This window comes from Trichechus manatus, unplaced genomic scaffold (genome assembly GCF_000243295.1).
Source record: "Trichechus manatus latirostris isolate Lorelei unplaced genomic scaffold, TriManLat1.0 scaffold00017, whole genome shotgun sequence".
Classification (NCBI taxonomy): Eukaryota; Metazoa; Chordata; class Mammalia; order Sirenia; family Trichechidae; genus Trichechus; species Trichechus manatus.
Window position 1 is genome coordinate 20,457,154 of NW_004443953.1, and position 15,122 is coordinate 20,472,275.

The 15,122-nt window shown below is 37.0% G+C and overlaps 1 protein-coding gene across 8 annotated transcripts in view; it reads right to left on the bottom strand.

Moving 5' to 3' along the window:
* REV3L (REV3 like, DNA directed polymerase zeta catalytic subunit) overlaps positions 1-15,122 on the bottom strand; it is a 197,236-nt gene that overhangs the window by 14,238 nt on the left and 167,876 nt on the right. For all 8 annotated transcript variants that reach the window (XR_002823319.1, XR_002823318.1, XM_023727674.1 and 5 more), the window contains 4 exons: positions 14,564-14,672; positions 12,017-12,223; positions 8,938-9,047; positions 2,827-2,941 (listed from right to left, as the gene is read on the bottom strand). Coding sequence is in view for 6 of the 8 variants with exons in the window: in XM_023727674.1 (XP_023583442.1) it covers positions 2,827-2,941; positions 8,938-9,047; positions 12,017-12,223; positions 14,564-14,672 (541 nt within the window). In the remaining 2 variants the exon portion in view is untranslated. The remainder of the gene's footprint in view (positions 1-2,826; positions 2,942-8,937; positions 9,048-12,016; positions 12,224-14,563; positions 14,673-15,122) is intronic.

The following is a 15,122-nucleotide window of genomic DNA, read 5'->3' on the forward strand; positions in this document are numbered from 1 at the left end:
TTCCTTTTGTTTGTGGATTTTTTTTAAATTTCTTTTGTTTTTGTAGGTTTTGTTCTTACTGAAACTTTATGTTTTTCCTTCTTTATTTTGATGAGTAGGTTTGTTAACTTTCTTTGTGGTTACCTTGAAATTTACCCTTATCCTCCTAGATTTGAACCAGTCTTTATTACTTGGTATCACCTTGCCTTCCACTCCATTAGAAGGTTCTATACCTACACTGTTTATTGACTCTTTTATTGTTCTGATGCTGTTGTCATTTACAGAGTAACCTCTCTGGTTCCCTGTTGTAATTCTTTTGGTTTTGCATAGTCCTTCAGAGTTCATTTCCTAGGTTGGTATCTAGCTAGTACAATCCTGTGTCCTATATTCAGCCTGTGGTGATGTTATTTGTTCTCAGATGGAAGGACTCCCTTTAATAAGTCTTGTAAGTTTGGTTTTTACATAGTCCCTTAATTTCTGTTTATCTGGAAATGCACTAATTTCACCATCATATTTGAGAGACAGTTTTGCTGGATATATAATTCTTGGCTGGCAATTTTTTTCCTTCAAGGTTTTATATATGTCATCCCATTGCCTTCTTGCTTGCATGGTTTCTGCTGAGTAGTCTGAGCTTATTCTTATTGACTCTCCTTTGTAGATGACTTTTTGTTTATCCCTAGCCGCTCTTAAAATTTTCTCTTTATCTTTGGTTTTGGCAAGTTTGATTAAGTCTTGGTGACTTTCTTTTGGGATCTACCTTATGTAGGGTTTGATGAGCATCTTGGATAGATATTTTCTCATCTTTCACGGTATCAGGGAAGTTGTCTGCCAACAAATCTTCAATAATTCTCTGTGTTTTCTGTTATCTCCCTGTTCTGGTACTCTAACCACTTGCAGGTTAGTCCTGTTGATAGAATCCCACATAATTCTTAGGGTTTCTTCATTTTTTAAAATCCTTTTATCTGATTTTTCCTCAAATCAGCTGGTGTCAAGTGCTTTATCTTCAATCTCACTAATTCTAACTTCCATTGCCTCAATTCTGCTCCTCTGACTTTCTACTGAGTTGTCTAATTCTGACATTTTATTGTTAATCTTCTGGATTTCTGATTGCTGTCTCTCTATGGATTCTTACAGCCTGTTAAATTTGTCATTATGCTCTTGTCTAATCTTTTTAATTTCCTCTGTTGCGTGTTCTGCATTTTGATTAATTTTCTTCCTAATTTCTTGAAGAGTTCTGTATATTAATCTTTTGTATTCTGCCTCTGGTAATTCCAAATTTTCCTCCTCTGAAAAATTTCTTGATTCTTTATTGTGGGAGCTTGTTGAAGCCATCATGGACTGCCTCTTTATGTGATTTGATATTGACTCTTGTCTCTGAGCCATCAATAAGTTATTATATTTATGTTTGCTTACTGTGTCCTAGCTTCTTGCTTTGTTTTGACATGCCCAAATAGGCTGCTCATGCGAGCTAGTTTGATTATTGGCACCTTTGAAGCTCTAATGTCCTGTCACCAGGTGGTTAGATCTGTTACTAGGTATGTGAGCTCAGGAGTCCGCCCACTCCTCCTGTATGGATTTGGCTCAGGTGCCCAGGTAGATAGCCACCAAGTGTGTGGTGCAGGCTGTCACCTACAGTCCTAGACAGGCATGGATGACTGGTGTAGGCACAGCCATCTGCCTCAGCAGGGGGACACACTCTGAGCAAGGTAGGGGGTTGATGGCCGCCCCCGAGTGTCCAGGAGGAAGGCATGTCCCTGTTCCCTAGAGCGTGCAGGTGGCTCGGTTTTGCAGCCGGACTATGAGCACCCAATGCTGTTGGCTGTAAGGACTGGGGGGCACCTCTTATTCTTGGGCCCCTACTGCAGGTGGCTAGGTGGCATGGGTGGAGCCACCAGACCTCAGGCCCCTGATGTGGGTAGGTGAAGACCCTGCTTAATAGGCAGAGCAGAGACAAATGTCATGAATCTGTCACTTCACAGCTGAAACAGTTGAAGTTAGACTTCAGGTATGTACCCTGTTGTAGTGTGGTAGTGAGGGCCTACGTTGTTGAAATGGGCCCACACAAGTCTATGCAGGCGGAAAGGTATTCAAAGTCTGTGGATCCCTTATGCCTGTGTCTAGGCGAAGGAGCTGTGCCTACCTTGAGTTCCTGGCTTAGGAGCACCGGAGTTTATTTTTACCCTGTTTGTTAATCTGTTCACTCTCCAAGGCCGGGAGAATGGCTCAGGGCATGTGACAGATCGTACTTCAGGCCCAGGGGACTTGGCAATTGCTGAAGCCGGTCTGGGACCCAGTGCAGAGCAGGGAGTAGGGAGGTAAATGGGAGAGAGGTTTCTCCCCGAGGGGGGTGTTTTTGATCTGTGCGGCAGGCCAGATGCAAATACTTACCTTTCGTTGAGGGCTGCTTCTCACTGGTTCTGTGTGGCTGAGTAGACTCTCAGCTGCTGGGTCTCTCCCTGTGCAGAATATGCCTCCCAAGCACCGATGCTTGCCTGTCTCACCACTCACCCCCGAGCTGATCAGGCCTGAAGGGTTTAGGCTCTCGCTGGGTCAGGTCTGGCAACTGCTTGCTGCTTCCGAACCATCTCTCCCTCCCCCTGCCACTCAGTCTGGTTCCTCAATTTTGCCTTTGATGTTCAGGGCTCCCAGACTGTCATACATAATCGAATCACTTGTTTTTTTGGGTCTTTGTTGTAAGAGGGTCCATCGGAAGCATCTGACTACTCTGCCATCTTGGCCCTGCCCCTCAAGACCCATTGTTGACTCAGAAAATATATCGAACAAGTCAGAAATCTTTAGAAGGTATGTGAATTTTATATGTGATTATTAGTATCACATTTCTCTTACCTTTTCAAACTTTAATTTCACTGGTTTAGGATTGGTAGCAGTTACAGCTTCAGCAATTTCTTGACCAATCTTAAAAGACTGCTCCTTAGTGGCTCCTTTCAGTAGCACAAACATACTAAGGGAATTAAATACAGATAAGGTAATGAGGAAGTAATTGTAACAAAATATTTCATGGAGAGTAACTTTCCTGGCTAATACTCTAACATCAAAGAAAACCCTTTATCCCTTACTCATCCTTAATAATAAGTTGCTTCCTATCTAAGCTTTCATGTTTTATCACACTTTCCTTGTCTACTCATGGTATATCTAGTTACAGATCTTTAAGACATCCAATATTTCTAGTTTAGTTACACAGAGACTAGCTAAGACGGTCCTGGGCATAAAGCTTTGTATGGCACATAGTTAAGTCAATCATAAAATATGAGAAAATGTGCTTAGAGAAATGGAAAATTCACTTGTAATACAGGAGGGAATTTCTTTCCAGAACTGCCCAACTTCAAAACACAGAGATATATCCTGTAATATATATTAATTGAAGGACAGTTAGAAAATAGACAAAGCCACAAAGAAGAAAACAGCCATCTGTAGTCCTACCATCTAGAAAAAGGACACTATAAACATTTTGTGTATATCTGTAAATCTTTTCTCATTTGGGATCACAGATCAAACTGTTTAGCAACTTTCTCTTTGCCTTTAATGGTACAGTGTGAACATTTTCCTATGTCATTTTTTTCTACATTATTTTTACAGTTGCATAGTATTTCAATGAATAGATATATTTTAATTTAACTAAATCTCTATTATTGAAAAAGTAAGCTGTTAAGTTTTTTTTTTTCTCTAATATTGCATATATAAGTTATTTAAGGAGCCCTGGTGGCACAGTGGTTAAACGTTCGGCTGGTAAGTGAAAGGTCAGCATTTCAAACCCATCAGCCACTCCGTGGGAGAAAGATGTGGTAGTCTACTTCTGTAAAGATTTACAGTCTTGTAAACCCTACGGGGAGTTCTACCCTGTTCTATAGGGTCACTATGAGTTGGAATCAACTTGATGGCAATGGGTTAATAGTTATTTGGCACATTTCTGATTATATCCTTAGGATAAATTCCTAGAAGTGAAATTTCTGAGCAGAGTATGAACGTTTCTTAAGTTTTAAAAAAGATACTGTCAAACTGATTTCCAGAAAGATTCCCCTGATGTAGAATCTCACCAGCAGTATGCAGGTCAAGAGGAAAGGATTTCTAATACAGATAAAAAATACCAAGAGAAAAGGGATATTTTCTCAAAAATAACTGGTAAAACTAAAGTACTGGGCATTTTTCCTCTACTATAATCCAGTTAACTTTATAATAGCATTTTACATCTCAGTATGTAGCTCAATCTGAACATCAACAAAAATAATGACTAATAAGTATAATATTTAAGTTAGAGAGATTATAAAGTTTATCTTCACTCATAATTTAGTGGAAAGGCATTAAAGAGTGGAAAAGAACAATATCTTGAAATGTGATTTCCTGATACGTTTCTAGTGTTAGAGACAAACCAACCTCATATTTCTAAAATGTTTTCATATTGGACTTTAAATCTCATTTGGATGGTCTGTTTGGAAATCCTTCCCTGCCAATACTGGAGACAGAACTTGTCTTAGAGCCTAATATGAGAAGCTAAAAAAAAAAAAGGAGTACATATTCAATTTTACTTAAGGTTTTTAAAATAAAAGTTGTTTCAATGTGAATTAATTTTAACATTCACTAGGGCAGAACACACAGGCCTTAGATAATTAACTATGCCTTCAGGCTAGGCTATACTCTGAACTATTTAAACTTTTAATAATATTTTCTTTTTTAGGCCCATCTGATGCTTATTACACCATAAAGCCTTATTGTTTCAGTAGAATGACTGTTATTTTAAATAAACTTTATTGAAGTTTTATTATTATACATAATAAATTTTATTATACATAATAAAAGTAACACATTTTTAGTGCAGAAGTCCATGAACTTTTGACACATGTAAACACTTGTATAGCAGCCACCACAATCAAGATATAGAACATTTTCATGACCCCAAAAAGTTCCCTTGAACTCCTTTAGAATAATTCTCCACTTTACTCTTGACTCCAGGCAACCACTGACCTGCTTTTTGTTACTGTAGATCAGTTTTGTGTTTTCAAGAATTTCATATAGATGGAACCATACAGTATATACTCTCATATGTCTGGTTTCTTTCACTTGGCATAATTTGAGATCCATCCATGTTGTTGGGAGTGTCAGTAATTGGTTCCTTTTTATTGCCATTGTATGGATATACCACAATTTCTTTATCCATTCATCCATTCATGGATATTTGGGTTATTTCTAGTTTTAGGTTATTATGAATAAAGCTGCAATGAAAATTCATATACAAGTCTTTCTGTGGACATATGTTTTCACTTCTCTTGGGTAAAATTGCAAGGAGTGGAATTGCTGAGTTATATGTTAAGTGTGTGCTCAACTTTATAGGTAACTGCTGAACTGTTTTTCTGAAAGATTATGCTTAAAATGTTCATATGCAATGATGAATGCAAACATTTCAAAATTAAAGTGTATATTACACACATTTCTATAAAGTTCCAGAATAGGCAAAACCAAGCTACTAGGAATCAGATAAGTGGTTGCCTGGGGATGGTGGTGAGGGTGAGGGATTGACTGCAAAGGGGCATGAAGGAACTCCCTAGGTGATAGAAATGTTCTATATCTTGAATGGGGTGGTGGTTGATTACATAGGCCTATGTATTTGTCAGACTCCTTGGACTATATACTGTGTACTCACTTAAAAATTACACCTCAATGAAGTTGATAAAAAATTAAAGGTACAGATACTTTACATCTTAAAAGCTATTATTATGGGGTATATATTTGAGATTTTACCCAGTAGTGTTAGTGTTTTGTTTGAGTCCATCTAGGCTATTTTGGCCAGTTTGATTTGGAGCTAAACTTCATGAGAGCTGGCCAGGATTAATGGAAGATTTTGGTCACTTAAGAGAATGGAGGTGACTAGCCTATAAGCAAAAGACTGTTTTGAAATGAGTTTCTATTTATCACTAATGCTTTTAATCTAGTTAAGTAACAGTCTTCTTTCTGTTAGAGAGATCCAGTACACATTTAGAGCAGTAATTTTCATATGAGGGGTGGTAGAGTATATTGGAATCACCTAGGAGGCTTTTCTGAATTTTATCGAGGTGAATTTCCCAGGAGATTCTGGCTTTCCATCGCCCTTTTGCTGCAGTGGAGGTATGTGTCCTGTCAAATGCCCTTCCCTATCCTGCCTAAGAATCACTACTATAGAGAGCTTTAGTGACTGATGGGAGTAGAGTAGGTCCTATCCCACTGAGGCAGGATAAATATGATTGAGAACCACTATTACATAAAATAACTGTTTGAACTACTATAATACAAAGAAATACAGTTTGTCTATTTATTACACTTTCTAAGTGGACCATACACATGGCTGTTTTACAAGAGAAACATTCTTCCAGCAGAGTCCTTTTGATACTTTGGTAACCTATCTTCCTTAGCTGGGCCCCAAGATTCATAAAATCACCAATCTTTGAAATTGGAAGCAGGCAATGGTCATTCACCATCATCTATTAGATTTCCTTCATTTTGATGATGAGGCAACTCAGTCTCAGAGAAGCTAAGTGACTTTAACAGCTACACAATCAGGAGTACAGCTAGAAAGAGAATCCAGATCCTCTCATTCACAGTTGAGAGCTGTCTTTACACTACCAAGCATCATCTACTATTCCTATGGCAGAATTTTGCAACTTTTTTCATTATTCTCCTTAAGAGAAAAACTTGGAGCCCTGGTGGCACAGTGGTAAAGAGCTCAGTTGCTAACCAAAAGGTCGGCAGTTCAAATACACCAGCCACTCTCTGGAAGCCCTATGGGCCAGTTCTACCCTGTCTTATAGGGTTGCTATGAGTCAGAATCGACTTTATGGCAATGCATTTGGTTTTTTGGTCTTAAGGAGAAAAACTTAACTTTAACAAGAGAAATTACTAAGGAATAAAACACTGTTGAGTAGGACTGAGCTTTGTAGGGACACAAACTATCTTAATATCTAAGATTCCCCCTCCCCACTAGCTAATTTTATCACCTTGGGGTAATGTTCCCTTTTAGAATGCATGCCTAGAGTGAATTGCCCTACACAGTAGGCCCCAATAAACCTTTCCTTGACAGGGGTCAGGGAGTGAATGGTGATCAAAGGTTCTAAATGAGACTGCAAATAAATTTCCTTGATTGGAATGATAAAATACCTGTGAAGTCTGATGTATCAAGAAAACAGCAATTAGGAATCAAAACACTGAGTATCAGTATCTAGCTCTTTCTTTGACTAGCTGGGTGATCTTACACAAGTTTCTTAACCTAGGGTAATTTGCTCTTAAACAGTGCCTGAGGCACATTCTAAGGCCTCCGAGGGTTCTTCCCAAAAGTGTGAAAACTGCTGGACTAAATTATAATATCCAAGTTCTCTTCCAGCTCTAATATTCTACAAGTTTGTGCTTTTTTTTTTTTTTGTATCTAGACACTGTAGGCAAAAACTATCCAGGTGAATTCTTAAAGATCAGAAAACAAGCTAAACAACATAACTACAGTCAGAATCATGCTGACTTCTGATTCTTTTTGTGTAATTGTCAACAACTGACATGTACAGACCCTGAATTAAAGTCAATAATCTAATGTTTAACTTTCTCTTCGTCCCTAAATATTTTGCTAGGAGCTGCAAACAAGGTGCAAAACTACATTTTAGTTAACTCTGGAAACCCTATGGAGCAGTTCTACTCTGTCCTACAGGGTTGCTATTAGCCGCAATCAACTCGACGGCAATGGGTTTTATTTTGCTAGACTACCCATCAGAAGTGGCTTTACAGAGCAGTGAAATACCCAAAAGCTGTATCAAGGAGTGACTTTTGATAGGGAACAATAGAGAATATTGAAAATGGGACCCTGGTGGCGCAGTGGCTAAGAGCTTGACTGCTAACAAAAGGTCGGCAGTTTGAATCCACCAGCTGCTCCTTGGAAACCCTATGGGGCAGTTCTACTCTGTCCTGTATGGTCGCTATGAGTCGGAATCAACTTGATGGCAACAGATTTCATTTTGGTTTTATTTGGGCCCTGCAAAATCTCATCTACCCTCACTTGCTGGTAAAGAAACAGCTGCTGTAAGAGGCAAGGTGTCATTCAGCACTAATAAATGATTATGCTGATAGTACAAACAAAAAGGACTGGAGAAGATTAAATGCTATTGAAAGATCACTTAGAAGCCATTTTTAATGATTAGAAGCATTATCTCCTATTGCTCCATTTGATCACGCTCTTAGAGTGATCACACTGTGACTCTAAGCCCTCAATATGAAAAAAAATTCAGACTCCAAGAAATTTGCAAAATTTCTACATTGTAGAAGAATTTTAATAAGCCATATAAATGTTACATAAATAACTGGGCCCTAAAAATATCAAAGCAACCAAGCTGGGGTTATTAATTCAGGATTTGAAGACGCTCCCTCTCATCCTCTGCTGGTCCATGAATGAAGTCAATGGACTCCTCAGGAAGTCTGAGAACCCTCTGGAATCAAATGAAAAACTCTATTTGCCTATGTGTACTTTTCTGAAAAGAAGGCCGACAGATTTTGGGGCCTAGTGAAAAATTAACCACTCACAGCTTTAGCAACTGTCCTTCAAAAACAGCTGAATTATTTTAAGGTATACATTTACCTTTAGAGAGCTATAACTACTTAAGAGGAATTATTCATATTAAAAGCGGTTTCTTTAAATAGCTCAAATTTGTTTGTATATGTTTTGTTTACAGATAGATCACTTTCTAACTGGCTAAGAGACACCTGGGGGGATGCAATGGGATTCTTCCCAGTCTGTGGTCACATTTACCCCTTCTTAAGACCATATCTGGTGAAAAGTCAGGACCCATGCTGACTCTAATTATGAGACCATAAGGACTGGAAAGGAGGTAGGTGGAACTCTAATTTTTGGAAGGATCACACTTAAACCATTTAAAACACTGGAATGTAATTATAAAGAAATGCAAAAGACAACTATAACGCAAAATCTATTACCTGTCAGTATCACCATATACAACCCTAGCACCCCATTTCTTGGTATCATTCACCAGTTTAATAGCTCGTTCCAAGGTTTCTCTTGCTTTGTGAACAATACTATCACCAATCTGTTGGTACAAACACACAGGAAATAATTTCTTAACACAGTTCAGTATAAGTCAACATACTTTAACATATAATGCTTAAATTTAATTATAGGCAGTTCTCGGGTTACGAACAGACAACTCCGACTTGCCCTTTGATGTTATGTAAATTTGCCCTTACTTTGAAACTGCTGAACCAACCCCTGTTGGCAAGAGATTCTTCATCACAATCACCTTCACTTGCTACACATGCAGTTTTTAAATCACTGAAAAGGCTTTGAGCCTTTTCTTGTACTAAAGTAAGGCTAAATAAGAACCCTGTGCACTTGTTCTGATTTACCTACAAATTCAACTTGAAGACTTAAAGACACAGTTAGGAACAGATCTCGTTTGTAACCTGGAGACTGCCTGTACTAAATTATTTCAAAAAATAAAGAGAAAATAATGTAAATAGAGAACAAAATAAGCCATCAAGTATCATAGTCTTTCTACAAGTACTCGAGGAGAAAATAGGACAGATGAATCTGAAGACCATGCAGTACGATGGATTCAGGAGCACTTAGGGGTGGAGAGTAGCCTGGCAGCGCAGTGGTTAAGAGCTATGGCTGCTAACCAAAAGGTCAGCAATTCAAATCCACCAGCTGCTCCTTGGAAACCCTATGGAAGCAGTTCTACTCTGTCCTATAAGGTTGCTATGAGTCAGAATTGACTCAACGGCAATGGGTTGGGGGTGGGGAGAGAGGGAAGGAGTGGTAATTAAATTAAAACTGATTCTGCTACTTTTTGCCATGGTTCCTAATTTGAAAAGCATTACTGTAATACAGTACTAAGAGATTGGGTTTAAAATGAGGAAAATAAGCGGTTTCACAATTTAGGCAATGGTTGGGATCCCACAAAATCATAAGAAGAACGTTTAAAGCAAAAATTAATTTTATGAAAAGAAATAAAAAGAGACAAAATTTAGCTAGTTAAAAAAAATTGTCTCGTGTGTGAGTGTGTGTGTGTGTGTGTGTGTATGGCTTTCTTATAAATACAAGCAGTAAACAGTTTAGAATAAAAAGGTGAACATGTCAAACTTTAAATTTATGAAACAAATAAGTCAGTGACCATGTCCAACTAAGACAGACATGATTATTGTTGTGTGCCGTCAAGTCGATTCTGCTCATAGCAACCCTATAGAAACATTAGCCTACAACTCTTAGCTATGTTATTCTCCACTTCTTCCTTATAGGAATTCTTGTAGTACTTTTGGTGATCCTGGTGTACTGGCACATTATTTTTGATTGTGGGTTCACTGAAGGAAAGCACACGGCCAGAGTCAGTAATAATTTATCTTTCTCAATGTGGCTGATAGTTTGTTTTGACTCCAATGGTGCTAGCTTTTCACTTAATCTAAAAGCCCTTTCTGTGACGTTAAATGACTTTTTCCACTCATGAGTTCACTTACAAGTTAAAACAACACTTAGGAAATGCAAGTTTGCAGTCATTAACCTCAGAATGTCTGAAAAGTCCAGGGTCAGAGAGGCAGAGGTTGCTTGGCAATCAGCCTTCACCAGGCTAAATATTAGCATACTTCCTGGGAGAACTCCACATGTAAACCTCCACTGATAGTTCAAGAGATTCCAAATTATGGTATTATAAGTTTTGAATATTTGTGCATATATATATATATATATTAATAATTTTCAAATTGAGAGGTAGGAAAAATGAGAGAAGTGTGAAAATGGCCTAAGACTTGATATCCCCACTCTACATCAATAATATAATCATTTCTACTTTTTCTACTAGATCGTATAGATCAGTTTTTCAAATGAGAATGATATGAACTCCCAGTACTGACAAAGTATTTTTATATTACCTAAAAATATACAAACATAAAACTAGATATAACATTCTATGCTTACAGTCTTTACAGTAAAACAAAATAAAAAAAAATTTATCTAGTACAAACAAAATAATATGACTAAAAAATCGAAGTTAACAGTATTATTTTTACATGATGGATGCTGTTTTGCTGCTCTTAATGTGAACATGCCACGGATTGCCTTGCTCAAGTTCTTTGGAGTTCACTTTGCCTACTGTGAGCTGTGGGCATTTTATTCTTTCACTGCTTTTCTCTTATTGAACTACTGCAAATATGGTATACCATCATTTCCCTGGCCCTCATTTGGCATGAAAAGATCATTAACACAATAAGTCTACTCTGCTCTTTTCTCAATCACCAGTAGATTATTACTCTGTTATACTATGCTGTATTCATGTCAAATTAATACCTTAATTTAGTAAAATAACAATAAATAAGTCTTATTCTATGAAAAATGTCTTTCAAATGCAACTGATCACTGCAAAAGAAAGGTTTTGCTTTATATCTACTAGTACACTGGTAAATATGAAATGATTGTTGTTCATTCCGATATTTAGACAACCCAACCTAATTATAATCAGATCTTTATTAACACATTAAAAGGAATAATTTAAAATATGCTAACAGTTGGTTAAGGAGTCCTGGCGGGTGTGATGGTTAAGTGCTTGGCTGCTAACTGAAAGGTCGGCAGTTCAAACCCACTAGCAGTTCATGGGAGCAGACCTGGAAATCTGCTCCCGTAGAGATTACGGCCTAGGAAACCTCATGGGCAGTTCTACTCTGACCGATAAGGTCGCTATGAGTCAGAATCGACTCTATGACACCCAACAACAATAACAATAGCTGGTTACAAAATGGTTATCCAGATGATGCAGAAAAATGTGTATGCTAAATTTTAAATTATTATTAAAATAAAAACATATAACACAAATAAAAACCTCTCAAAGAGAAAACCCCAAGATCCTTAAGAATATGTATATGGACCCTGGTTTGTAAAAAACTGATCCTACTGTCAGGGAAATGAATCCTTTAAAGTTTCAAAACAGAAGAAAATGCTTTAATGAACAGGACTTCATTTAATGCTATTTTAGTCTCTTTTGAAAAAGCTATAGATTTATGTATCACTTACCTCAATGCATGGCATTCTTCCAGAAAAATTAGCAGCTGTATAGCCAAACGTGACATTTGCTATAAGCTTAAGTCCTAGCTGACGTGCCTCAAGCATTCGTGAAAGGACTCGGTCTTGCTTGTAAGCCTTCATTGACTGCTTCACCATAAGCCTGGTTTTTAGAATTTCTTCCAGCATTCTTGGTAGCACACCCTTTCTTACTGAGGGCTATCATAAAGGAAAAAGAATATTTAAAATCCCTCAAACTTTATAGATTTAGATAACTACGAAGGAAGCACAAAGTCTAACAATGGGCAACCGTCACAAATTGAAACATGGTAACAACAGAGTGGCCACAGGACTAGTGTCATCAATACAAAATCATCATACTTTTTTTGAAAAAATTTTGAAGAGAATTTTTCTCCTAAAAGGTTCCTGTAATGTTTATTAATTTAATGTCACACTACTGAGTTCAGAGACCTCCACGGAGGAGGATGTCATCTGAGTACATAAGATACCATATAACATGTTTAAAGGGAAATTTTGTTCCAAACTTTGAGCCAAACCCCCACTCTTTCAGAAAGACACATGGGATTTGTATCACTCATAACAAACCTAAGTTTTTAAAGATCTCATCCTAATGACCCCACACAGTAATCTGTATGGAACTCCATTTATCTACCTTGGAAGAATGATGAGCTGGGTTGACTCTGCTGACATTCAAACCTGCAGTTCCAGGGACTCTAGGTATTTCAAATCTGATGCTTAGACCACTAAGCCATCCCCTCCGGCCTATATTTATTAGCAATCTGGAAGAGGGGATGAATAGTGAGGTGATAAAATTTGTTGATGCCAAAAAAAATCATTTGTATTAATCAAGACTAGGGAGAATTTATGAGAACTCCAGTAGGAATGAAAACCACAAAACAGTATTAACTTTGAAGATGATTCAGAGACACGTCCAAAGTAATGCATGTCAGACTGAACAATTAAAACCTCAGGTATAGGATAATCGCACTTCTGAATATTAAAAAATCTTATTTTCATTAAGCTTTACACATTGGGTCAAATTGCAGATTCAAGTTGTTTTTTTTTTTTAATTGTGGTAAAAATACATACAATAAAACATCTGCCAGTTCAACAATTTTTACATGTACAATTCAGTGACACTGATTACGTTCATCATATTGTGCAACCATCCTTTTCCAAATGATTCTACCGTCATTAACAGAGACTCAGTGACCCCTAAGCAATGACTCCCTCACAAATACAAGTTTTAAAAATGCTATTAAAGGAAGATTAATAAACTGCTACATATGTGATACTGAAAACCAGGGCTTTGAACTGGTTTGTTCCGGTTCAAACCCCTGCTGAGAATTTGCATTTCCACCCCAGATATACTGAGTAAGAATTTATAGTTTAACAAGATCCCCATGTGATTCTTATGTATAATAAAATTTGAGAACCACTGCCCTACTTACTAGAGGAGCCCTGGTGGTGCGGTGGTTAAGAGCTCAGCTGCTAACCAAAAAGGTGGACAGTTTGAATCCATCAGCTGCTTCTTAGAAACACTATGGGGCAGTTCTACTCTGTCCTATAGGGTCGCTATGAGTTGGAATTGACTTGATGGCAACAGGGGCTCCACTAGTGGTTCTCACGATTGGTCCCTATCAGCATTATTAGCATAACTTGGGAACTTGTTAGAAATGCAAATTCTCAGCAGGGGTTTGAACTGGAACAAACTGGTCTGAAGCCTTGCTGAAAACATATTTTAACCATGAATTCATTCTATGTACCTTCTGAAGCAGCCACAATGTTTTAAAATGTAATATAAAAATAAGAGGGGCCAAATATGCAGAAATGTAGTGATGTGAAAACTGTTATTTACGTGGGGAGCCTTTTAATAAAAAATCTATTTCCATGTTTCCAAGTAGATCTCATCTACATCAGTCCGTGGAAATACTGCATCTTAAAAATTTCCACAAAGGAGTATACCATGAACTCCTGGTAAAAAATTTTCTCATATCTAATTCATTTATGAGGCTTTCCCAGTCTCTTTTGAAAGGAGATAAGGGAGAGAAAAAAGGGACCCTGTTACTTTGGGTATATTCTTGAAAATGTACTCAATAAATACATGAGAGTATCATTATTTCCAAGACAGCCTTATTTAATTTAAAATAATCTGGAAGACAAGTAGAGTTCACACATTAAAGTGATTTTAAAAATTTTACAAGAAACATCTTTGTGATCTTCAAATAGCTATTTAAATCTGCCAGATTCTAATAAAGGGCAGAAGGTATACATGTACATTTCTTTCTTTCAATATTTTATTAACTAAAATTTAACAATTAAAAGATTTCAAGCCTAAATTCAAGCAAAATAAGACAACTTTTTTTTTTTTTGAAGTGATCTCTTAGAAGATTCCTTCTATCTTTGACTTTCTGAGATATAATATTCAAGCAAATCTGGTGTTTTTGTTTTCTATTATATGCTAACACATCTAAACCACCAGCTCTCCAAAAGCGAAGCCATAGTTGGTACCTTTCATTTACAAGAGAGTATTATTACCTTGACAAAAGCTACTCCATTGGGGGATACCGTGATATCATGCCTAATTTGGTAAAGTAAATCTGGAGGTACTCTTAGAGAGGTGCAGCCAAATTTGAACTCATCAAACCTGTTAAGAAAGAAAATATAAAACAAATAGTTTCTCAAATCATAGAATAGGTGTTTTAGGCTATTTTAGGAGTCTTTCTAATTCCACTTGAAATTCACTTTCAAACATCTAAACATGAATTCAAGTACTCAGCAATATGTTTATCTGCCTAACTACCAAAAAACAGTTCTTCAAATATTCACAACTTATTAAAAGGAACTTAAACAGCACTATCCTAAAACTTATGAGTAAAACCTATATAAAATACCAAATTTCAACTCAACATATGATTACTTTACACTGAGTTCCTTAAAAATTTAAACCTTAAATGAAAAGATTGTAAATAACCTCTCCAAATTCTTATTCTTAATAAAAAGAGGATTAGCAATACCATTTTTGCAAATATTTACTATGAAGGAGTGGGGTGTACTCTAGACTAAAACCATAAAATTTCGTCTTAAATACACAAAA